Source organism: Sminthopsis crassicaudata, chromosome 6 (assembly GCF_048593235.1).
Source record: "Sminthopsis crassicaudata isolate SCR6 chromosome 6, ASM4859323v1, whole genome shotgun sequence".
NCBI classification, from domain to species: Eukaryota; Metazoa; Chordata; class Mammalia; order Dasyuromorphia; family Dasyuridae; genus Sminthopsis; species Sminthopsis crassicaudata.
In genome coordinates, this window is record NC_133622.1 from 13,594,698 (window position 1) to 13,619,907 (window position 25,210).

The following is a 25,210-nucleotide window of genomic DNA, read 5'->3' on the forward strand; positions in this document are numbered from 1 at the left end:
CAATATTACTAAAGTATAGTAATATTAAATCCTAAAATACAACCCAAAACAGACTCTTAAATTTACAAAATATCACCTCTTTCTCTGGCCAAACATTTATTTTTGAGATTGAAGCAATTTACAAGCAGCCTGTTACATCAATAAATTATGATTTCAAAAAATAATAATTCAATAGTATTAAATGAGTGCTTTAATAAAAAATACCTTTATTTATTTCAATATATTAAAATATTGTAGAATTGATCTTTAACAACTCAAAATAATGAAAACAACAGAAGAGAACATTAATCCCCAAGGCAGGGCACAATATTTTAATGGTTTCATCATAACTAACCTGAAATCACCTTTATTGTTTATTATCCTCTCTGGAGGACAGTACTGGGCAGAGCTTTCTAATACTACAATGTCAACAGTTCTGGTGTTGTTCCCACGTCGAGTTTGCACATGACAGCCCCAGTTTCCAGTGGATCCTGCCTGAATGTTTGAAATAGTTAAGGCACTGCAGAGAGAAATTAAGGACATACACACACACACAAAATGCCATTAGTTATCTTCACCAAAATCATTGAAAAAGTAAATTCTATAAAATACTACATATTAAAAAAAAAAACAAAAACAAAAAACTAATGGGAAAAAAACCTGTGAAATGGAAAGCAAGGAAAAACTTTTGCTTTAAGTTATACTCAAAACAATTATATTTAAGTAATAAATAATATGAAAAATTCAGCATGTTAGAACTAAGAACTTTTAGCTTAGGAGTACCATAATACAGCCACAAATATCATCCAAAAAGAGCTCAAAAATGACCAACCATGAGCTAGTTCTCCTCCTATGCTGTCTCATCTGTAACAGTATCTGGACCAGATGATCATTAAAATAACTTCCAACTTAAATACTACAATCTAATTGATCTAGCAAGTTTTTATTTTAATGTGTGGTTTTGAGCAGAATCTGTGTCTTAAAATTTTGAGACCACTTTTTAAACACAAGTCCAGGGGCTGGTGGGCAGCACATGCCAATTTAAGAAGGAATAGTTATAATCCAAAATACTGATATCTGCCACTTCTTAAGGAGATACCAAAGAAATGTACATAAAGAACCACAAGCCAACAAATGCCGGGGAAAATGTTTGCCTCCATTCCTAGAGGTTTTCTATCACTCAAGCAGACTGGCTAGTTAATGAAGCCTAGCCAACATGCTACTTTTAGTTCTCATGCAGGGTTTACATTTCCCAATTGATGTTCTGTTGCAACAAAAAGCAAACAGGTTGCAAAGTTCTTCACCCAGTGGATTGTATGAACCAGAGTAAGAAGCAGAACTGATCCTGAAAAACTCAAAAAGGAGTTCTTCAATGATTCACTGTATTTGGGAATCCATAAAAAAGGTAACAAACTAAGGGCTGAGATGTTAACAACAACAACAAAAAAATATACCAAGAAAAGGGAGGAGGAAAGAAAAGTAAGTATTTTAGGGAAGCAGAAGGCTTTCCTAAAAGTCTTAATTAATTTTTAAAAAATAAAAAGCCTATTGCTTTCAATTCTTTTTAATATGTCAAACATTTTCTAGTCTTATCTTTTATCCATCACTGTCACTTTCCAATTAATAATCTACATATAAAGTCAGAGCCCAAACAAAGGCAAACAGTAAAGCCAAACAAACTGATACATTAACCACAATGAAAAGAGTATATAACTGCAGTAAGTTCCCTGTGCTACTCCAACTAAGGCAAGAGGGTTAGAGAAACAATTACCAAAGGTTTGAGATACTCTGTAATCTCTACTATTCAGCAGTGTAGACCATGAATCTCCACCAGTATGTTTACCTTTATCTGTGTCACAAGGCAATTAGTTATGTATGCCAAAATAAATGTGTGACTTCTCAGCAGCTAGCATTTATAACTGCCATTAGACATTCAAAAAAATTTGCAAAGTTAAAATAATTTCCCCACACTTTTGTAAAAAGGACTCAAACTGAAATAGTAGATAGAAATGAAGAGGTATAATTTCCAAAGACTACTAAAAGTACTTCACAAGATTGTAGATTAACTTTTTGCCTTTTTTAGTATTTTGCTCCAAATTATTATCAATTTATACATCTACCTTAATACAAGGTAGGATTTATGTTTATTAGTTAATTAAAATTCTATTTTTAAAAATTTTATATTTCAGATTTTTAGTTATATTTTGAGTTCTGAGTTGTTTCCCTTCCTCCTCCCCAAACTGCATTAGAAAAAGGCCAATAAAGATATAGATTTATATATGGAATCATACAATGCAAACTTCCACATATCAGTCCTTTCTCTGGAGGTGGATAGCATTTTCCTTCATAAGTCTTTCATAGTTGATTTGAACATTCATATTATTCAGAATGGCTTAGATCTTTATAGTCATTCTTCAAACAATATGCTGGTCCTCAAACTTTTAAAATAGGGGGCCAGTTCACTGCCCCTCAGACTGGTAGAGGGCTGGACTATAGTAAAAACAAAAGCTCACACTCTGTCTCCGCCTCTCAGCCCATTTGCCATAACCTGGTGGGCCTCAAAAATGTCCTCAGCAGGCCGCATGTGGCCTGCGGGCCGTAGTTTTGAGAACCCCTGATATACAATATTATCTTGGTTCTATTCAATTCATTCTGCATTATTTCATGCATATCTTTCCATGTTTTTTTTTTTCCCTTAAATCAACCTGCTTATCATTTCTTACAGTACAATAGTATTCCATCACAGTCACATACAACAACTTATTTGGCCATTCCCCACCTGATTGATAGGCATCCCTTCAATTTCCACTTCTTTCCACTACAAGGAGAGCTGTAACGAATAAAGAACTTATAAATGTTTTCCATTTTTTTCCCAGTTCATCTTGGAAAGCAAATATTGCTGGGTCAAAAGTCTTATACCCCATTAGGCATAATTCTAATTGCTCTTCAAAATGGCTAGATCAGTTCACAATTCCACCAAGAATGAATTAGTGTCCTAATTTTTCCATATCTTCTCAAAGTTCTATTTTATAAGGAAAAAAGCACAACTTAAAAAAAAAAAAACTATGCCATTTCCTCCATTTATACTATATATGTTTCAACTATGAAGCTCTAGCCAAACACTATCCATTTGGTAGAAACTTAATTGCTAAGTACCCTATTTGTATCTAGTATCTAACTGCAAAGTGTCCTAAAAGAAATAACCTCTAAAATATTAGTAGAACTTTGAATTAGAAGAAAGTAGATATTAAAAAAAATCAAACTTTTCAAATAAAAAGAAGTTTGAGATTCCATCTAGTCAACCTACTAGAACCTGAGAACACAGACACTTCAATGAGTATGCCCTTATAGTGCAGTAATTATTCATAGAATGATATCAAAGATGATGATTAAGGCAATAAATCCTTATTCATAAAATTCAAATGAATCCATTAGCCCATTGAAAACCTTATCAAGAAGAAAGTTCTAATCACACACAAAGATCTTCATTCCCTTGGTCTTGCTATCACCCGTAAATGTACTATCTCTCGGTTCAAGAATCTAAAAACCTTGTCTCCAACCACAATCTATTATGATTCCCGCTGCATTCCCTAACATTACCCTATTCTTCATTTGCATTGTTGACCTCCAATTCCTAGGCCCCTTGATTGTCCGCTACATGTTTAAGCTGTACAATTTCAAATAGGCCCTCAGGACTAGCTGCCAGTAACTAAGTCAATAAATCTGACAATCTATGAGAAATAGACGAATATTTACAAAACTATAAGTTGCCCGGATTAATAAAAAAAAGGAAATAAAATATTTAAATAATCCCATTTTAGAAAAAGAAATTGAACAAGCCATCAATTAACTCCCTGAAAAAAAACTCTCTAGGGCCACATGGCTTTTTGAAGTGAATTCTACCAAACATTTACAAAACCATTTGGAAAAACAGGTAAAGGAGTCCTACCAAATTTCTTTCATGGCACAAAAAGCATAGACCAACATCTCACACTATAAATCAAGATAAAGTCAAAATGGGTACATGATTAATGATTAAGACATCAAAATGATAGCATAAGCAAATTAGAAGAGTAAGGAATCGCTTAATCAAATCTATGGAGAAGAGAAGAATTTATGACCAAACAAGAGATAGAGAACCTTATAAAGTGTAAAATGAATAACTTTGATTACATTCAATTAAAAACTTTCCATCTGTCTCCTCCTCGTTCTCTCCCTTTTAACTACCAAATTATTTTCTGGTCCTTCCCTTCCTTCCCTGAGGTTATATTTTCCCCTATAAATCTGCCCATAGTCTACACTATCTTTGCTGAACTTCTTTTAGGTTAGCCCACCACATCATTCTGCCTCATAGTGTCTTTCTCCTTAATCTCCCTCCATACCTCATGGTATATAATTATATACTTTCCCAATGCTATTTCATTTTTATTATTCCTGGTGCTTATTTTACCTCTTAATTTTATCTATAACCTCTTTTTCTAAAATAAATGTTCCTTTTGACAAAGAAAAAAAAGTTTTTGCATGCAAAATCAACACTATCAAGATAGAAGAAAAGCAAAAAGATGAAAAACTATCTTTACAGCAAATCTCTCTGAAAAAAGTCTCATTTATCAAATATATAAAAAATTGAGTCAAATTTATAAGAATATAAGTCATTCCCCAATTGATAGTCAAAGGGCATTAATAGGTAGTTTTCAGATGAAGAAATTAAAGTTATCTATAGTTATATGAAAATGTTCCAAATCAATAAATACAAATTAAAACATTTCTGAGATACCACCTCACACTTCTCAGGTTAGCTAATATGATAGAAAAGGAAAATGACAAATGTTGGAGAAGATGTGGGTAAAAAGGAATAGTAATGCATTGTTGGTGGACTTGTGAACTGATCTAACCATTCTGGAACACAATTTGCAACTATACCCAAAGGACAATCAAACTGCGCATATCCTTTGACGCAGCAATACCTCTATGAGATCTATACTCCAAAGAGATTCTAAACAAAGAAAACAGACTTATGTGTTCAAAAATTTTCGTATCTCTATGTGAAAGAATTGGAAATTGAAGGAATACCCAATCAACTAGCAATGGCTGAACAAGTTGTGGTATATGAATGCAATGAAATGTTAAATATGCTACAAGAAAATGACAAGCAGGATGATTTCCCAAAATTCTCGAAAGACTTACATGAACTGCTGCTGTGAAGTGGGCAGAACCAGGAACACATTGTTCACAATATCAATACTGAGCAATAATCAACTAAGATTAATGATTTAGCTCTCCTCGGCAATACAGTGACTCAAGAGAATTCCAAAAGATTCATGAAGGAAAATGCTGTCCACATCCCAGAGAAAAAACCATGGAGTCTGGAGTCTGAATGCAGAGCAAAGCATATTCTTTTCATTTTATTTTTATTTTTCATGGCTTTTTCTTTTGTTCTGTTTCTTCATTCACATCATGACTAAGGTAGAAAAATATATACATCACTACACATGTATGATCTATATCTGATTATTTGCTGTTTTGAGAAGGAGAGATGAAAGGGAGGGAAGGAGAAAAAACTGGAACTCAAAACTTCATCTGGAAAAAATAATCAATTCCAAAAGCTATCTTTATATCTAATTAGAAAAAAATAATACTCTTAACAAAAAGGAAAAAATGAAGTGTGTGTACATGTCCATGTGCACATATGCGCGCGCATGCGCACACAAACACATACATACTCAGCTATCAAAGCCAAAAGATCTAATTTAGGTTGCAACTACCCTGGAAGATTTATTTCTGCCACCATTAATCAGATCTCTATCAAAACAGTGCAAAGGTAACTCTACCATGCAGCTTTATATCTATGATTTATGTATCCTGGATGAATAATGAATGTAGATGACTAGTACACAGTACCCTAAGGCCCCTGGTACCTGACATTCACCTTATTTATGTCTATTCTCTTTAATATGAATCAACTGAATACTGGTATAATCATCATCCCTTTAGGGTATTATATGTAGCATTAGTAGATTCAAAGTAATAAAAAGTGAAGGAGGTCACAAAGTAATGGTAGAGTTGTACTGAAATTTGAAGAACTAAGCCTGCGTGCCGACATATATGTGGTAGGTAACATTATGGACCTATATGAATGTGACCGACTATATCTGTCAAGTTCTTACGGAAGGCTTTGCCCAGTACTCTGATGAATTAGCCACTACATACACATTACTATTACAAATAGAATGGAAGGCTGGTCAATTCTTACATAGACAAATATCCTGTTTCTAAGCCTTGTTTTCCAATTTATCCTGAGATTAAGAAGTTACATTTTCCTTAAGTCTAAACATTTAAAATGACAAAAGGTCCCAAAAAGCAGGAAATAAAAGTCTAGTAGCAGTAAACATTTAAAATTTGGATATGGAGTTTAAAAAAATTAATTTCTAGAAAATTTAATCCAGTACAAACACAAACAAACAAAAAACTAACACTTGGAAAAATGCTCCTTTTTTAGAAAAGAGATCTGATACCACTATTTAACATGAGATTGACAAATATCTGAACTAATTAAGATAAAATACCAGTTGAAATTCCAACAATATAAGCAAAAATATAAATATGATGTACAAAAATAATGAGTTCCTTAAAAAAAAAAATTACCTTGCAATCAATGAGCAGTTGTGAATCATGTTCTTTTCAACAAAGATACCTTGAGATTCATTAGTTTCAACTATTCTTCCATCCTGGTACCACAATACCTGCATGTCCTGATCAATATAAGAAGCCATACACTGAAAGGGAAGGCTGTCCCCTTCAAAAACAACCTGACGATGAGATGGAGTCATGTAGAAAGATGGCAATTCAAGAGGAGGATCTAGAATCATTTGGGGGGAAAATGTAGTAAGCTAATAATGCTACAAAGAAAAACTAAACTGAAAAGTTACAGAAAAACTAAACAAAATCAAATAAATATAAAAATAGATTACCAACACAATGACAGTATCAGTAAGTCCATTGTTGAATAAATTGTATTTTTTTTATATAACAAATGAAAAAAGAGTTGACTAAGTTTCAAAAACGAAAACAAAGAACAAACAAACAAAAACACCCTTATTTTATGCTGAGCTGTCACTTTTAGAATTGACTCAAAAGTACATATCATGTAAGGACAATATTAAGCCCCTTTTACTGAATAACAGTAGTGTCTACCAGCTACATCTTCATTAACACCTAAAAAAATTGAAAAATTAGCTGATGTGAAAGTTACATATTGTTTTACTTTAAAATCACATTACTATTCATTAGTCATTACTGCTAACTGACAGAAAACACTGGATAATACACTACAATTTTAAATTAGCTTTCACTAAACAAGAAACTGTTAATATTAAACTAGATTAAAATTTGAGTGAAAAGCTCCCTTTAGGCAAAAAACTCTTATGAAACATTTATATTTTTAAGAACCTCAGCTGTTAACAGGATGAATTTGATCATTTTTAAGTATTCCTAGAAAAGCTCATGCACAGCAATGGGATACAAGAAAATCAAACGGAATGTCCAGAGTATATCTGACAGAAAGCCAAAGTATATGAATTTACAAGTATTTATTTCATTTCTTCCTTACCACATGTCAGTAGTTCCTGTTTAACGCCCGTAACTGGCTGAGCCTGAAGGGATTTCGGGTAAGCGCACCGGGTTTCCCGCACAGTGATATTTCTCTCTTTTACCCACCGATGCATCCACAAAATATTGCAATCACACAAAAGGTACTCAGTTTGAAATTCTCTAAAGTATGCAAGATAAAAATCACAATTATTGAAAGTGAGTAAGTTGTATCATTATTCAAATGAAAATATTTTCTTTCTCACTCAGGTCTCTTTGACCTTCAGATGCCCACACAGTGGAACCTTTCAAAAACGTCTTCAATTATTTTGGCCATAGATTGCTTCATTCTTCGTATTTAGACAGCCCAGCACCTAGCATAGTGCCTAACACAAGCATAAATATGTGCTTTAAAAGTGCTTGTTGATGACTGTTATGGATCTCTCTCTGAACATCAAGAGAATTTAAATTGGATGTCACTAACTTTGGCAATTAAAATATGCTGCCTTATCATAATTTTCTTTCTTTCTTTCTTTTTCTTTAACTAATTAGAAAAAGATACTGTTATGGAAGGAACCATGCTTACAGTTTTTTTGTGTGTGTGTGTAAGCTCCTCCTCCCCATCTAGATCAAACATAACACACCATAAATATTTCTTGCTTTTTCTTTTTGCTTTATCATGCTGCTTTTCTGATATTGAACTAATTTCCTCTGCCTGATATAAACCCTGTGCTTAGTCATAGGAATCATAACTGTAATGTATTGCTATAGTCTATTAATATTAAATATGTCCACATCTATATTCATTAGGAAACTATATTTTTCTTTTTTAATGATATTTTACTAGATTTAAAAATCAACCTCATATTTAATTGCTAAAAGGTACTGGGTAATATTTCATATTTCTCCGTATTTGTAAATAATCTGTTTAATAAAGGGTTATTTATTTGCATAAAGTTTGGAAGAATAGTCATTAATCTCTCTGAGTCTGGTGTTCTTTTCTCAAGGTAAAATGTTAATGATTGATCATTTCTTATTCTGATAAGAATCAATTTAAATGAGTAGTTTTGGGCTGTTTTTCTTTTCTTTTTTTTTTTCCACCTCAGAAGATTAAGGCTCATCTTTTGGCATAAATTGGCTCTGTGATTATGGAAAAGTCATTTGGTCATAAGACAGTTGCTTAGGGCATCAAGAAGTTAAGCTACAGTGTAGGTAATTATCTCTAAAAAGCATTTTCTCTTTAAGAATTTTATGTCAGTAAAATAAGAGATTTAGTCTATAATGAGGGAAAAATATTTCCTTTAAATTCTCTAATTTTTTTCTAAGTTGTATGTGACATTCCCTACTAACATTCAGAATTTTATTTTTGTTGTAAAAATTAGGAATTTAGTTGCTCTCACTGTTTATTTTTTTTTATTTAATATGGCTTTGCCAAATTTATTATCTTTTTTAAACTTCTTTTTTTAATCAGCTCAAATAATCTTCTATTTACTATTCTATTTCTCTATAAAAATCTCCTGAATTCATAAAAATGATATTGGCAGATTAAAACAGAGTAGAAAATCCGTCTCACACTTCTCATGAAGAAATTTAAAATTAGGGAATATTTAACTTGACCACATAGCTTTATAAAATACAGCAGACAACTTTAATTAGGTTTTATTAGTAGGAGTTAAACTATAATTAGTAACCACATCAAATATTACTTGATCAGAAACCAGGTGAAAAGGGGAACAATCAAAACCTGAGCATAAAAATAAAAGTAGGCTTCTAGCCTGAGTTAATTCCCATCTCATCTCTAGCTTTCATCTTTCCTCCTGATCTTGTCACTGGTTTCAAACTTGGAAAACTTTTTCTGTTTTAGATAAAGGATACTTTCCAAATCCCTGCTAAAATTTTTTTTAAAAAGAAGAAAAACTATCATTTTCAAAACTAGATTAGCATTTGCATTTGCTTGCTTTTAACTTTCAAAGGCCTCCTCTGACTGAAGAAAGTGACCTACAAGGAATGTTCTTATTCTTGATGCCTTTTTCTATGATGAGAACAGTGGAGATAATTACTGACAGCAATTTTAATTTTAAAAATAGCTAGTCATTAGAATTTCCTTATTAAAATTCACTACAAGAATAAGATTTCTTACAGGTTCCATCTATGATGAAAGAAAGCTATTTGAATAACCAACTTATACATACATGAAAATTAAGGTGCTTTTTTTTTTAAACTTAACATATTTGATGTAAATTTTTTTTAAAATTAGTCCAAACTTATTATAACATTTTATTATCTTCTAGTGTGGAAATTTCCCTTTGGAGAATACAAGTATGAAATACATAATAGAACTTGGAAAATAATTATGATTGGAAAATTTTTAACAGAAAATTAATAAAATTCTAAGTAATACAGATTATATAAGGGATGGAATCTATTAATTATGGTTTTTATGTTTGCGTGCAAGAAAAAAGGTTACCCAGGTACAGTTTGAATTAATGGAGTTGTACTTGGAAGGGAAAAAAAAAAACACGATTCAATTATGTGGTAGGCTGTTGGGATTACTAGGTGAGAACTGAGGTTGTCTGGATGGTGACAAGGTGAGAATTCAGGTTTTCTGGACAATTACAAGGTGAGAACTCAGGTTTCCTTGATAGAGGGGGCAAGCTCATTGGCTGGGGTGGTTCTTCCCAGAAGCCCTTGCATTATCCCACGCCCATTCTCTGGGAGGATAAAAAGAGACAGCAATGGGCGCAGAGAGCAGATCGGCCTGGAGAAGGATAAGAGCTGGAGGAGATTCAGAGCCAGGATTCAAGAAGAAAGACTCTCTGCATTACATCAGGCCTGACGGGGCTCTCTGCAGGAAGGGAAGTCACTTCTAAGGACAAGAGTTAACAGCAACTGCCTGGAGACAACGGTTCACTACAGGAAGAAGAATCTGTCTTAAAGATTTGAGTAGACACAGCAGATCTCTTCCCAGAGAGCGATCCAGCAGCTTCTGGAGACGACAGCTCGCTACATTTGGCGCCCAACGTGGGGCAAGGACTTTTGCTTATCCTGACAAGAAGAGCTAGACCAGACCTTCGCATTTTGGCGCCCGAACAGGGACAGACACGGTCCTGATTCCAGTGGAAAAGCCTCCCATCCAGATCTCAGTCTCTCTGACCCAGAACCGTGAGTAAAGAGGAAACTTTGTTAAAGATTAAGTGAGCGTGCTAATAGATAAATAAGGAACTTGTTAAGGGCTAAACCAGGAATCTCTTATAGTGAAATGGGGCAAACACCTTCTGTTCAAGGAAAATGTTTAGAGAGCATCATCAAGGTTATGAAAAGCCAAGGCTTGATTATAATTTTAGAGGAAATTACTGAACTTTTAAGAACTGTGAAGGTCATATGTCCTTCTTTTTCTCTGGAAGAAGAATTGGATCCAGATGAGTGGAAATTAGTAGGAGAGCAATTAGGTGAACAGTACAATTACCTTTGTGACATTTTACCCTTTGGTTCCAGACCAAACTCAGTTTCCAAAGATACAATTCATACCTACAATTTAATCCAAATGGCTTTAAAAAATGTTATTCTAAAGGAAGAGATGAAGGAGCAAAATGGGGAGGTGTCAACTAAACTAGGTGAAAAGGATGAATCAGATAACAATGAAGTTAAGTACAATTCTGAGCAACAGCAACAGGAGCACCTCCCATCTCCTCCCTCAATTAACCCTTCAGGGGTGGAGCAAGAAGGAGGAGAGGAAGAGGCAGAAACACAAACAGAATTGTCTGTGAAGCAGCCTAAGCCTATGACAAGATTAGAAAAAGCATTGGTTAAAGCTAAGAGAGAAGGACAGGATATAAGTGATTTTATACATGCATATCCTGTGATTGAAAATATTGACTCTGTAGGTAAAAAAAGGAGAAGATATGCACCTTTAGATTTGAATAAAATTAAGGATTTGAAAAAAGGTTGTACCCTTTATGGGGCTACATCAGCTTATGTCAAAATGTTACTAGATGGTTTGTCTTATGAAGTCCTAACCCCGAATGATTGGAAATCCATAGCAAGGACATGCCTGGAACCTGGAGAAAATTTATTATGGCTTTCGGAATTTCATGAATTATGTAAAATTCAAGTCAGATGCAATTTGGAAATAGGAGTTAACACACAATTCACTTTTGAGCACTTGGCTGGTGAAGGTCAGTATGGAGAGAATTCGGAACAGATTAATTATACCATGACAATATATGAACAAATTGCTAAGGCTGCAATAAAAGCTTGGGGTGTCCTTCCTGGACAGAAAGATCGTGGAGAGGCTTTCACTAAAATACAGCAAGGTCCCAATGAACCTTTTGCAGATTTTGTGGGACGTTTGCAAACTGCTGTCAAAAGAACTATTGGAGAAAATTCAGCTACAGAAATAATGACCAGACATCTGGCTAAGGAAAATGCCAATGAGATTTGCAAAAGAATTATATGGGGATTAGACAAAGATGCTCCTTTAGAGGAGATCATAAGACGCTGTGCTACAGTGGGAACAAATGCTTTTTACACCCGGACAATGATGAATGTGGAAAGACAGGGTCCCTCCTGGCAAGGGACTTCTAGAGAAACTCGGCGATGTTTTCAATGTGGAAAAATTGGACATCTAAGAGCTCAGTGTAGGTATGGAGATACAGTGAGAAGACAGGGTGAAAGAAGACCTAAAACCCCATGTCCAAAATGCAACAGAGGACTCCATTGGGCATCAGAGTGTAGAATAATTCAGGGAAATGGGATGAGGGGCCCAGGTCCAGGGCCCCTGGCAAAAAAGACTTGGGGCATGATGGCAGCTGATGTTACACCCAAAGAGTCTTTAGAAGGTCAGGACTCTGATTTGATCAACCAGCAGAAAAGCAATCACATGGCAGAAAGGGATTACCTGATAAGTGAGCCAAAAGGCAATCAGATTGCAAAAATGGATTACACTTGGGGAGAATACAGGCCTTTTAAACCAACAGGGCTGTGTCCAGTGCAAACAACTCCAATGTAATTGCCAGATGATGAGAAGAGATTTAAAAAGTGGTAAATAGAAGGTAATTAGATAGGTTAACTGCCTGGGAGAGAGAGTTTGCTTGTATTTCTTCAGCAGGAGAAGGAATTAGATGGGTGCCAACGAGTCATATTCGCCTTGTCCATCAGAGAGAGACAGAAAAAGAGAAAGACCTCAAAATAAAGGAGAAGATCTAAGAAACATCTTACACTGAAAGAGCATGGATAATAAGAAGACTGTTAAAGAACTTTAAAACCAGCAGGAATCATTGGACTTCCTCACACAAGATGAGACTAATGGACAATGGACTTATGGACATTTATAAATTTTCAATTTATGATTATTTGATTATGTTATTTGTCATATACTTCTAGCATGTGTTATGTTACTATGTTACTATGTGCTTATGTAATTTATGTAATTATCTGTAATACTTCCCATATTGATGGATTTATGTTTCAAGGTCATGACTGTCCTATGTTCTAAATCAAAAGAAAGGGGGAGATGTTGGGATTACTAGGTGAGAACTGAGGTTGTCTGGATGGTGACAAGGTGAGAATTCAGGTTTTCTGGACAATTACAAGGTGAGAACTCAGGTTTCCTTGATAGAGGGGGCAAGCTCATTGGCTGGGGTGGTTCTTCCCAGAAGCCCTTGCATTATCCCACGCCCATTCTCTGGGAGGATAAAAAGAGACAGCAATGGGCGCAGAGAGCAGATCGGCCTGGAGAAGGATAAGAGCTGGAGGAGATTCAGAGCCAGGATTCAAGAAGAAAGACTCTCTGCATTACATCAGGCCTGACGGGGCTCTCTGCAGGAAGGGAAGTCACTTCTAAGGACAAGAGTTAACAGCAACTGCCTGGAGACAACGGTTCACTACAGGAAGAAGAATCTGTCTTAAAGATTTGAGTAGACACAGCAGATCTCTTCCCAGAGAGCGATCCAGCAGCTTCTGGAGACGACAGCTCGTTACAGTAGGCTACAGCTCTACAGAACTGCTGTCACATCTGTACAACATAAGCTGATGAAGAAACTATATTAAAGAAACATTTTATAGAAAAAAGAACAAAAAAATCAAGGGAATTAATGAAAAAAAAATGCAAACAAAGAAAAAAATGCAAACAAAGGTGGCCAAGCTGTACCAGACCTAACACTATATTATAAAGCATCAGTCATCAAAATCATTTGGTACTGGCAAGAAATACAGTAGGAGATCAATGGAATAGGTTAGGTCCACAAGTCAGAATAGTCAATGACTCTAGTAATTTATCATTTGATAAACCCAAAGACTCCAGCTTCTGAGATGAGAAATCACTATTTGACAAAAATTATCGGTAAAATTGGGAAAAATATGACAAAAACTAGGCACTGACCAACCCCTAATCCTATATTAAGATAACGTCAAAATGAATTCATGATTTAGACATAAAGGATGATATTATATGAAAATTAAAAGAACAAGGCATAGTCTATCTCTCAGATCTGTGGAGAAGGAAGAAATTTATGGCCAAAGAATAACTACAACATTATGAAATGCAAAATAGAAAATTTTGATTATATTAAATTTAAAAGGTTTTGTACAAATAAAACCAATGCAACCATGATTAGAAGAGAAGCAGAAAACTGGGAAAACGTTTTTTACATCCAAAGGCTCTGGATAAAGGCCTCATTTCTAAAATATATAGAGAATTGACTCAAATTTATAAGGATACAAGCCATAGTCAAAGGGCATGGACAGACAATTTTGAGATAAAGAATTGTGACCATTTCTAGCCAAAAATGCTCTAAACCACTTCTGACTGGAGAAATACAAATTAAGACAAGTCTGAGGTATCACTACATAACACATCTGTGAGATTGGCTAAAATGACAGGAAAAGATAATGATAAATGTTGGAAGGCATATGTGAAAACTGGGACACTAATACATTGTTGGTAGAGATGAGAACTGATCCAACCATTCTGGAGAGCAACTAGCCAAACTCTGCATACCCTTTGATCCAGCAGTGTTTTTACTGGGTGTGTATCCTAAATAAATTATAAAAAAGAGAAAAGGAACCACATGTGGAAAACTGTAACAGCCATTTTTGTAATGGCAAGGAACTGAAAAGTGAGTAGAAACCCATAAGTTGTGGAATGGCTGAATAAGTTATGGTATATGAATATTATGTAATATTATTGTTCTATAAGAAAGGATCAGCAGCATGATTTCAGAAAAACCTGGAGACACTTACATGAACTGATGCTAAGTGAAGTGAGTAGAACCAAGAAAACATTGTAGTACACAGCAAAAGATTATATGATGATCAACTCTGATGGACGTGGCTCTTTTCAACAATGAGGTAATTCAAGACTCTTCCAATGGACTTATGATGGAGAGAGCCATCAGCACCCAAAGAGAAGACTATGGGGACTGAATGTGAATCACAACACAGTATTTTCACCCTTTTTTTGTTGTTGTTGGCTTGCTTTGTGTTTTCTCATTTTTTTTTCTTTTTTTATCTGATTTTTCTATAAATGTGGAAATATGTATAGAAGAAGTGAACATGTTTAACATATATTGGGTTACTTGCTGTCAAGGGGAGTAGGGAGGAAGAAAGGAAGAAAAATTTGGAATACAAGCTTTTTGCAAGGGTGAATGTTGTCAACTATCTTTGCATGGATTTTGAAAATAAAAAGCTATTATTTTAAAAAAGCATTCTAAAATATCTTTAGGAGTTTGGTATTCAATTAGGATGAACAAAATTAAAATCCAAAAGCATAAAGTGTCCTTAAACAACTAATATTATGAATTAAAGTTGCTGTTGACAAAGTACATAAAACCAAAGAAAAATCATCTATTTACGAAAAAGCCAAAGAAAAGAGTACGACTCCAAGTATTATGATCAAAAACATGCTGGTTTCTAAGACATTTGGAAAACTTGAAATTCACCAGGAGTCATTTAAAGAATATGAATGCTTGTTTTATTTGTAAAGAGGAATGGTATACTCTATATATGGTTTAGAAAACTGTTGTTTTTTTTCTTATGAAAAATTTCAACATTATAAAAGGACAACTGTCCCAGTGGATATAGCACTAGGCTTTTGGCCAAGAAGACCTCAGTTAAAATCCAGTCTCAGACACTTCCTTGGGCTTAAATTTAACCCTCAATTTAAATTGCCTCAATTTCTTCATTTGTAAAACATGTTAGAAAAGGAAATGGCAAACCATTCCAGTACCTCTGCCAAGAAAATCAACTAAAATAAGGAAGGGTTAGACACTTTAGAAAATTAATTAAATGACCTAATTTTCTTAATATAGAGAAAAAAAAATTTACTTACAAAGAGCGTAAGGAGCCAAGATAATCAAAAGTTCCTTGTGCTAATGAAGAAAACAAATTTCCTGAAAGATTTCTGCATGAAAAAAAAAAAGAAATTTCTTGTCATTTTAAAAATATTTACTTAGTATTACATGCCATTTTTACAGAACTTCACTTCCCAATTTAAAAGTGCAAATAGCATAATCCTCATATTATCAGAAACAATGTGGCACAATGGAATAGCACATGGAATGTACAGTCAGATGACATGAATTTTAATCTGGGCTTTTCAATTTATTGCTTATACATAACTTTGGGGAAAATAATCTCCCAAGGCCTCAATTCCCTTATGTGGAGCAGTGAGGCACCACCCTAGTGCACAGAGTACCAGGCTTGGACTCAGGAAGCCTCATCTCCCTGAGTTCCAATCTGGCTTTAGACACTCACTAGCTTGATGCCGGGCAAAGCACTTAACCCGGTTTGCCATGAGCTGGAGAAGGAGTGACAAATTACTCCAAGATGAACTCCAAATAGGATCACAAAGAATACATTATAACTGAAAAACCTACAAAAAATAACGGACCAGTCTAGATGACTTTTCAGGACTTTTTTCAGCTCCCATTTTAATATCCTGTAAGTTTTATAAAACTAGGTGTCTAGTTTTACTGAGAGATCCTTTTAAGTTTTATTTATTATAGGTTTAAATAAGTTATATATTAGAAAATTAACTAAATGCCTCAACAGTTTCAGACTATTATAGCTGGGGAAAAAAATTTTTTTTTACATTTTTGTTCTAAGAAAACTTGTTATAAATGCATAATATACTAGGGGCTAAAAGAGATAGGAGAAAAAAGGGCAAGATCTAGAGCCTCTTAATGTAATGAAGCATTAATCTAATGCTAAATGAGACTTTTTAAAAATCAGTCTTCAGATAACCTTTTCTTTGCCCTGTTGGAAGGGATTTTACATATTCAAGAATCACAGGATCACAGTTTTTAAGCTGAAAATTACCTTATAGGACCAGCTCCCTCATTATGCAAATAAGGAAACTGAGGTCCACATATTTGATGTAACTGACCCAAGTCAACAATAATGAAATAGGCAAAATGAGTTCTCTAATTTCCAAATCCTGGACTCTTTCCACTGTACCTTGCTGCTTCAGTTATTAATAAAACAAATAGTCAAAAGTATATAACAACTCAAAAGTAAAATTAAAACAGGGGATGTTTAAAACTTAGTTCCTACTTGAGTGTTAATATCTGAGAAAATATTTTTCTTGCATAAAGTCTTAAAAGTTAAAATAGAAAAATATACAATTCTTAAAAAATGATTGAGATTATTTCTAACTGATATATAATAAACAAATACAATTAATTTAATCAATATCAAAAAGAATAAAAAGAACTGTCCAACAAAATATATTTTTGCTATATATTTGTTTAATAAACTAAATGGTACTGATGATTAATTTTATATTAAAAAGATATGTTGAAAAGAATGTAATTTTCCTAAATAATTAGTGCAGCTAGATAGCAAAACAATTCTTTTCTAAATTAAAAAGAAGGTTCCAACTTCCTCAAATTCAGTATTATTTCTAATAGTTTACTATTTCTGGAAGAAGAGTAAGGCAAAAAGGAAGGGGCAGAGGGAGGGAGGAAGGAAAGGAGGCTGGCTTTTAAGTATCTATTATGTACAAAAAAACTGTGCTAAATGTTTTCCAATATTGTCTTATTTCATCTTCATAACAAACCTGGAAGAAGGGTATTGCTGTTACCTTCATTTTCCAGATGAGGAAACTGAAGCAGACAAAGGTTAAGTGACTTGGCTAAGATGACCCAACTAGTAAATATCTGAATCCATAATTGGATTCCAGCCTAGAGCTGTCACTACTGTCCCTGACAGTTGACTAGTACAAGTAGCAACAGTTAAGAACTGCAAATGTATAGTATTTTACCATGGACAAAGTCTCACTGAATAAGGAAGCACAAGCGAAGGCAATGTGAAGATCAATCAATGGTGAGTATTTGTTTAGCACCTACCAGGAAAGATACAAGGACAAAGCATTGAAGACTAGCTTCTCTTGAAAAGCTTTTATCTTTATTCTATATTTATACAGAAGTACAAGAGTGAAAAACAAGGTTAGGTTTAAACTATCTTTGCTCTCAAGGAAATCAAGGAAAGATTGCCACCTTTTTAAGGGCAACAATCATCTCCCATTCTACTGCAACCCACAGAGCATAGCTGATGCTTAATAAATTATAAAGAAAACATTTCATTATATTTTAATGTTTTAGAGAAAGAAAAGGTATACTTACAATCTAACAAGATTTGTGAGTCCTCTAAATATGTCTGCATTCAAACATCCTATTCTGTTGTTGGTCAAATCCCTAAGATAATAAAGATAATAAAATAAAAAAAAATAAGATAATAAAGAAGTTTATTCCCCTCCCTATTAATGTTCAACATCAGATTTTTCAGTTTGGTTTCAGTTAGGTTAGCTAATGCTCACCTTTCAATAGAAGAAAGCACAGATGTACAGTACTGTTTATTTTCAGTATAGTCAGCCAATAAGCAAGGCCTGCTCCCTCTCCATTTCCCCAAGCTGCCTATTCTTAGGTCTAACGTTTGAATAAAAGGTGAGAGGGAGCTAACCAGCAGCCAGGGGCTCAGAAAAGATTTCACAAAGAAAATGGCACAGGAGCAGTCTTAAATCAGAGATCCAAAGAGGTGGAACAGAGAAGAGAGACTCAAGTCCCTCTGTCAGTGGTCATCTATATAAATGGGAAATGAGATACCCACAAGAAATCGCTTAAGGCCGGAGAAGCACATTCATCCAAACTACCATACACGGGGATACAGCAGGTGGGAGAAGGGAACATAGACACATAGCTTTCTCCAAAAACCCACTGGGAAAACTCCGAGTTTAAGTCACTTGCTCAAAAATTGCACAGCTGGTAAGTATCAGGCCTGGAATGTGAGTCGACTAACCCCCCTCCTGAATAATACTTCTTTTTTGCTAGCTTTCTCCACCCTCCCACTGTTTCATACTCCTTTTCTTTAGCTTTCATTTAACTTCACAAATGAAGGTAGAATGGGGAGATCTAGAGGTTCGCCTTCTAGATTAAATTCTTAATGGCGTCTTATACAATGAAAGATTGCTCATGCCATCATGCTAAATGAGCTTTTTAACCGGATAAGTGAGAGAGGAGACCCAGACAATCAAGGGTGATGGGGGGAAAAATGTGAGCAGTGTGGAAAAGTGGTTAAAGGAGGATAACTTAGTAAATGCTATTAGGAGTTTTAGGCCTATTCATGAAAATTCTGAAACATATTTCTTTCTATGTCAGTGCCATCAGCTTAAAATAACTGTAATTTTGATCACAGTGGCAAAAAAAATTACATTTCTGATATAATTTATCTCCTATTTCCTAATAAAGTAATCTGAAGGTATTTTTAAATTTATTTCTAACACTGTCTAAATATAATTACTTTAATATGGTATTATTTATTTATTTTTTAAAATAATCACTGTAATCGCTGTGATTCAGGATCTCTGATTTCATCAGAGTGGGGGGAAAAATGCAGAAAGACAGAAGATTGATAAATCCTCCTGAAGTGCCTAAAGCATTGTCATACTTATACAGTGGGAATTACAGGTTAGAGCTAAACCAAAGTTTTCCTGATTCCATGTCCTACATGCCATCCACTATGCAACACTATTTGCATTCTATACTATTCTTCTATCATTCTGATCATTTTTAATACATCTGTCTTTTCTGACAAATTTACAAAATTTTTGCCATTTTATGAAAAATTTTGTCTAAATATTCCACTGTTTCCTTCTCTTTGAAATACTTAGCTAAAAAGTCAGCAAAGATAATTTTAATTTCTGATTTTAATTATGCCATTTTCAAAATATTTTAGGTCCTAAATATACATATACATGCATACATACTAATATGTATAAAGTATTATATATAAATAGAGAAAGATTGCCAAATTCCAGTGTCTTTCACTAGATAACAAATCCTTCTTTTTATTTTCACATAAATGTCTTCTTCAGCTGGCTTAACTGCCTATATATCAGGTGACAATTTAGAGCCAGAAAAGGGTTTTAATTAGTTGTTGGCTATGGAACCAACTATTACTTTAAATTATAGTAATAGCAGGCCAATCTCCCTATTCTTCTCTTCTTCAGGAAGCTTCAACATTCTCTAAATTCTATTTTTAAAAAAATGCAAAGTTACCCTTAAATGGGAATATAAATTATCTGATTATAAGAAAATACATCTACTATTATGCTATTAAAATCACTTTGTAAAAGCTTATGAACAGACATTAAATACAGGTAATCATAATGTTCAGGTCATCATAAATAGCTGTACTGTCTATTTTACAAAGCCTAAGTAATTGGGAAGAACTACAAAATAAGTAAAAAGTCACTAATATATACTGAACACTAAAAGTATACAAATAATATTATAAATAAATGAATGTAAATAGATTTAACTAAGTAGTAATTACATAGAAAAGAAATAGAATTTTTTTAATTGATACCAAATATTATTAAAAGTGAACATCCTCCTACCTACCCTAAGAAATGCTAGCATGATACTAGGCTATATTAAACGCTAATATAAATAAAAACAGTAGCCACACAAACAGTCTCATGTTCAATACTTAGTAAATTTCATAATATTACATATAGACCAGTAAGCACTGAGTGCTTGGTGATTGGTAAATGAATAAATTTAAAACCTTCTACCAATCACTGAGGTTAAAGATTAGTAATATGGTTATTGGCAACTCTTTTTAACTTTTATTAGAACATTCATATAAATATTCCAAGTGGTAAAACAGTTATTTGTATCAGTTCAAATTAATGTCATAGGATCAAATACTTACAATTTTTTTAGAGAGGAAAGCCCCCAAAAAGCACCTGGATCTATAGTACTAATAAGATTGTTTCTCAGGTCCCTGTTATAAAACAAATAAACAAAAAATGTATTAACATATGAAAAGTATAGAAAAATATACTTTGTAATCCATTAAAATATGTTGAGGTATTTTCTCTAAATTATGTTATTTATATAAAAGCATGCATGTTTACTCTGAGCTATAAGAAAAACTAACTAATGAATTCTTAATTTACAAAGAAACATTCTCATCATGGCTTTTCTGACTTTTTAAAAATGTATTTTTAAAATCATGAACTCGAGAGCTTGGGAGGAGAAGAAAACACCAGAATTCACCTCTTCCAGGGTTCTCAAAATGATTCAAAGAACGAATAATAGTTTCTCACTCCACCTTATCATCTGAAAATGGAAAATTCAAAATTTCTCTGTTCCACTAATTGTGCTGCTATCACCTTAAATTTATGCTTGGATTATTGTAACAGCTTCCAAAATGTTTCCTCAAATGCTCTTGTTCCAACCTGTAAATCATAACTAGCATTACTCTGGTCACATCCTTTCTCCTGCTGTCTCCACTCTGCCTACAAGATAAAAGTCTCGAATGTGGCACTCAATACCCAGACTTGATAAAGAAGAGCACACTAGATCTGTCAGAGGAGCCAGGCTTAAACCAATTTCTACTATTTACTACCTGGATTACCTCTCTCATTCTCAGTTTTCTTATCTTAAAAATAAAAAGGAGTAAAGGGAAGAATGATCTAAGTTCTGTGGAGATCTAACATCTAAAAACCTCTTTTAGCTTGAGGGAAAATTGTATTCTATTACCAGAACATACTTTCACTTTGCCTATGTTCTTTTTCTTTTCTCATTTCCTCTGTTTCAAGTATCTTCTTCATTCCTCCCCATCTAGACAAATTCTAAGTAACCTTTAAGTTATAATTCAAATCCCAATCTCCTCTGTTACCTTCCATGCCAAAGGTTTACTAAATGCAGGAAATACTATTTCCTGCCAATTTTTAGACTTCTCATTTTTTTCTTAATCGCCAAGCTAATTCTTATCTACAGAATTTATTTGATGATTCTTTATTGCCTTATATCACTAATTATTAACATAGCTATTACCTTTTCCCCAACAGAATGTATGAGATTATCCTACTTTATGCTTGTTTTTGCATAGTACCTTACACATGGCAAGAGCCCAGAAATTGTCTCATTAATTTTCTAATTGATCATTAATAGTGGAAAGAATACTAAAATTCAAATACACATACACTTTCCTAACAAAAAATTCTTTGCATTTCAAATTTATGATTACCCACAAAACTATAGCACTAGTTTCCCCATACTAAATATAAATGTTGCACTTGCTTATTTGTAATAAGAAACTTTGTGTACTTAATAGCAAAGAAACCATGACACTCATTCTAACTTTTAATTTTATATAAATGAATCCTAGAAGAAATAATTCTTTCTGTTGCATAGATTAAAAACATAATTCATTCAAATTCCTCAAAATAAGGGCAGGCTTATGCTACAGTATTTAGACCTTAATTTTACCCTAATTATATATGTTGTCAGATTTGTCCAAAAACTTCTTTCTAACCATTAAGACTTTTTCAGATTTCATTAAAAATGTAACCTATTAGGATAAAATTAACATATTACAATACAGTACCTGTAATGACTTTAAAAAGCATTAATGAATCTCATTTTTTTTTAATGTAAGAAAGTGGTTTATTGCCTGATTAGTTTGGGCTCAGTGATGGAAAACATAAAGATTTCCCTTTGTAACATCTCATTTACATATACATGTTTATTTTTGTATATTTCAAAATGATTTCATTAAAAATTTCTTCACTTCCTATATTCTCCAGGGGCAGGAGCAATAAATAAATACTATTAATCTGATTAGGCCTGAATTTCACTTTCCCTATAAAGGTAATAAAATTATCCTCTAGATTTAATTAGTTGCAGGAACTAAGGTTCAAATTCTTATCATAGTTTCTCGATCACCTAAGTCATAAAATCCCAGGGCAGGAAGAGTCGCCTTCTTCAGGCTTGACAGAATTCCCAACGTGGCACAGAAATCCACCATCATGGAAAATGTAAAGGGAGAGCTGCATTCAACTCTTCTTTCCATTTCTAAACTTTAACCAATAGGCTAGCCTAAGTCAGATCCAATCTAGAACTTCTTCCATGAGGGGTGAAGGATAGGGATGAATTGTGGGGAGCGAAAGAGCAGGAAGAAACAAATATAAAATAATAATATTTTGTTTCATAGTCCATAGCCAAGTGAACTGCTGAGTAGTATACAGGGTGTCTGAACTGCAGGAATTAAATGCCATTACACACTTCTCTTCTTTTTCTAATGTACTCTTCATTACCCAAATTAATGTTTCAATTTATGTTCAGCCATTTTTTCACAAATCTGAGATAGGAATAGTCCTAAGGTAAAAGGTACATTTCATTTACTGATTTAAAAAATAATATATTTTTAAAAAATGAACTTATCCTTCCTATATGCTGTAGGCATAAGCATAAGATAAACTATTTGCAAAAAATTTTTAAGTGAACAAACATTTAAACATCTACTACGTGTCACATATTGTGTGCTGGGTCACTGGGATACAAAGAAATGATTCTTATGCTGAAGATGCTTACCGCTAAATGGAGCAAACAGCACATGAAAACTAAGCAAAAACAAAGACAGAAGGAAATGAGCAAAACTCAGAGAGAAAGGCTATAACATTAAGGTGAATCAGGAAATTCTTATAAAAGATGGAATTTTTATCTAGGACTTAAAGGAATCCATAGAACAGCGATGAAGAGGAAAAGAATTCCAGGAATGAGAACCAGCCAATGAAAATGGAGTCTCCTAATTAAGGAAAAGTAAGAACATCTATGTCATTGGAGGATAGATAATGAGAATAGGAGTGACTTATAAGAAACCTTTAAGGGTAGAAAAGGACCAGCAAAATAAAAGGATTTTTGTCTTTGATCCTGAAGGTAAATATGGGGGCCACTAGAGTTCACTGAATATGAAGGTGAAAGAGTAGGGAAAGACAAAAGTAGGGAGGGACTTGGGGAGGCCAGCCAAAAGGCTATAAATAGTCTGGACATGAGATCAATGGAGCTTGCACCGGGTGCTGGTGGCTGTCAGAGAAGAGAAAGGCGAGAGATAGAGACACAGAAAGCTCTCTATATAGAGACAGATGTTGCGTTGACTATGACTCAGAGGTCTTCAGAGCTGCTCATCTTCCCAATGCCTATGTTTTCTATAGCTCTACCTAGCTATACTCATCTTAGTGTTGAGCTATGGATACAACTGTAAAATAAGAAACCAGGAAAGCATACAAATCTGATCTCCAAGCAGACATTCTTCTACTATCTAGCACCTAAATACCCCAAACTCTTTACCCAAACCTCAAGATTTTAAGGATATAATCCATGTCTTCTCAAGCATACCAGCTTCCCTAGAAGAGAAACCCTCAAATCGCCCCCTACTTCCTGGCCAGGTGTGGATGAATCAATACATCCTCCTCTTCCACCCCATGCTTACAGTCCTTAGGAACTTCACTGCCCCTTTTATCTGGGCAGTACTTGCTTAAGAAGAGCTATGTCACCTCCACTAAGAAGCCTAACCCTTGATGACATGAAATCCTTAAGACTCTGAAGTACTCGCTATCTCTAATTAATATTTATAAAGTGCTTAGTACAGTGCCCAGCACACAGTAGGTGCTTATTAGTTACTTGTCCACCTTTTCCCTCTTCCTTTGTTAGTACCCAGCTGCATCTCCCCTCTTCTCTCTGCCTATGTCTCTTTCTCTTTCTCTAGCTGTCTCTTTGTCTCTGTTTTTCTCTGTGTGTGTCTTGAGGCTGCTGCTGTTTGACTCTAGCATGAATTAACAAAAGTAGATAGATAATGAGATTTTAAAATTTAGTATATGCATTCCCTTTTTGTTTAATATTTTTAATTAAATTTTTTTATTTACAAAACATATGCATGGGTAATTTTTCAACACTGACTCTTGCAAACACTTCTATTCCAAATTTCTCCCTCCTTCCCTCCATCCCCATCCCTAGCTAGCAAGTAGTCCAATACATGTTAAAATATATGTTAAATCCAATATATGTATACATATTTATACAGTTATCATCCTGAATAAGAAAAATCGGATCAAGAAGGAAAAAAAAAAACTGAGAGAAAACAAAATGTAAGCAAACAACAGAGAGAGTGAGAATGCTATGTTGTGGTCCACTCTCAGCTCCCAAAGGCCTTTCTCTGTGTTTAGATGGCTCTCTTCATCATTGAACAAGTGGAATTGGTTTGAATCATGTCACTGTTGAAGAAAGCCACTTCCAACAGAATTGATCATCACATAATCTTGTTATTGACATATATAATAATCTCCTGGTTAGATTCACTT

The 25,210-nt window shown here is 34.0% G+C and overlaps 1 protein-coding gene across 1 annotated transcript in view; it reads right to left on the reverse strand.

Moving 5' to 3' along the window:
* ADGRA3 (adhesion G protein-coupled receptor A3) overlaps positions 1 to 25,210 on the reverse strand; it is a 125,021-nt gene that overhangs the window by 61,827 nt on the left and 37,984 nt on the right. Inside the window, exons 3-8 of the mRNA XM_074275390.1 lie at positions 20,776 to 20,847; positions 18,186 to 18,257; positions 15,893 to 15,964; positions 7,589 to 7,749; positions 6,625 to 6,838; positions 335 to 499 (exon numbers count right to left, since the gene is read on the reverse strand). Of these exons, the coding sequence (XP_074131491.1) occupies positions 335 to 499; positions 6,625 to 6,838; positions 7,589 to 7,749; positions 15,893 to 15,964; positions 18,186 to 18,257; positions 20,776 to 20,847 (756 nt within the window). The remainder of the gene's footprint in view (positions 1 to 334; positions 500 to 6,624; positions 6,839 to 7,588; positions 7,750 to 15,892; positions 15,965 to 18,185; positions 18,258 to 20,775; positions 20,848 to 25,210) is intronic.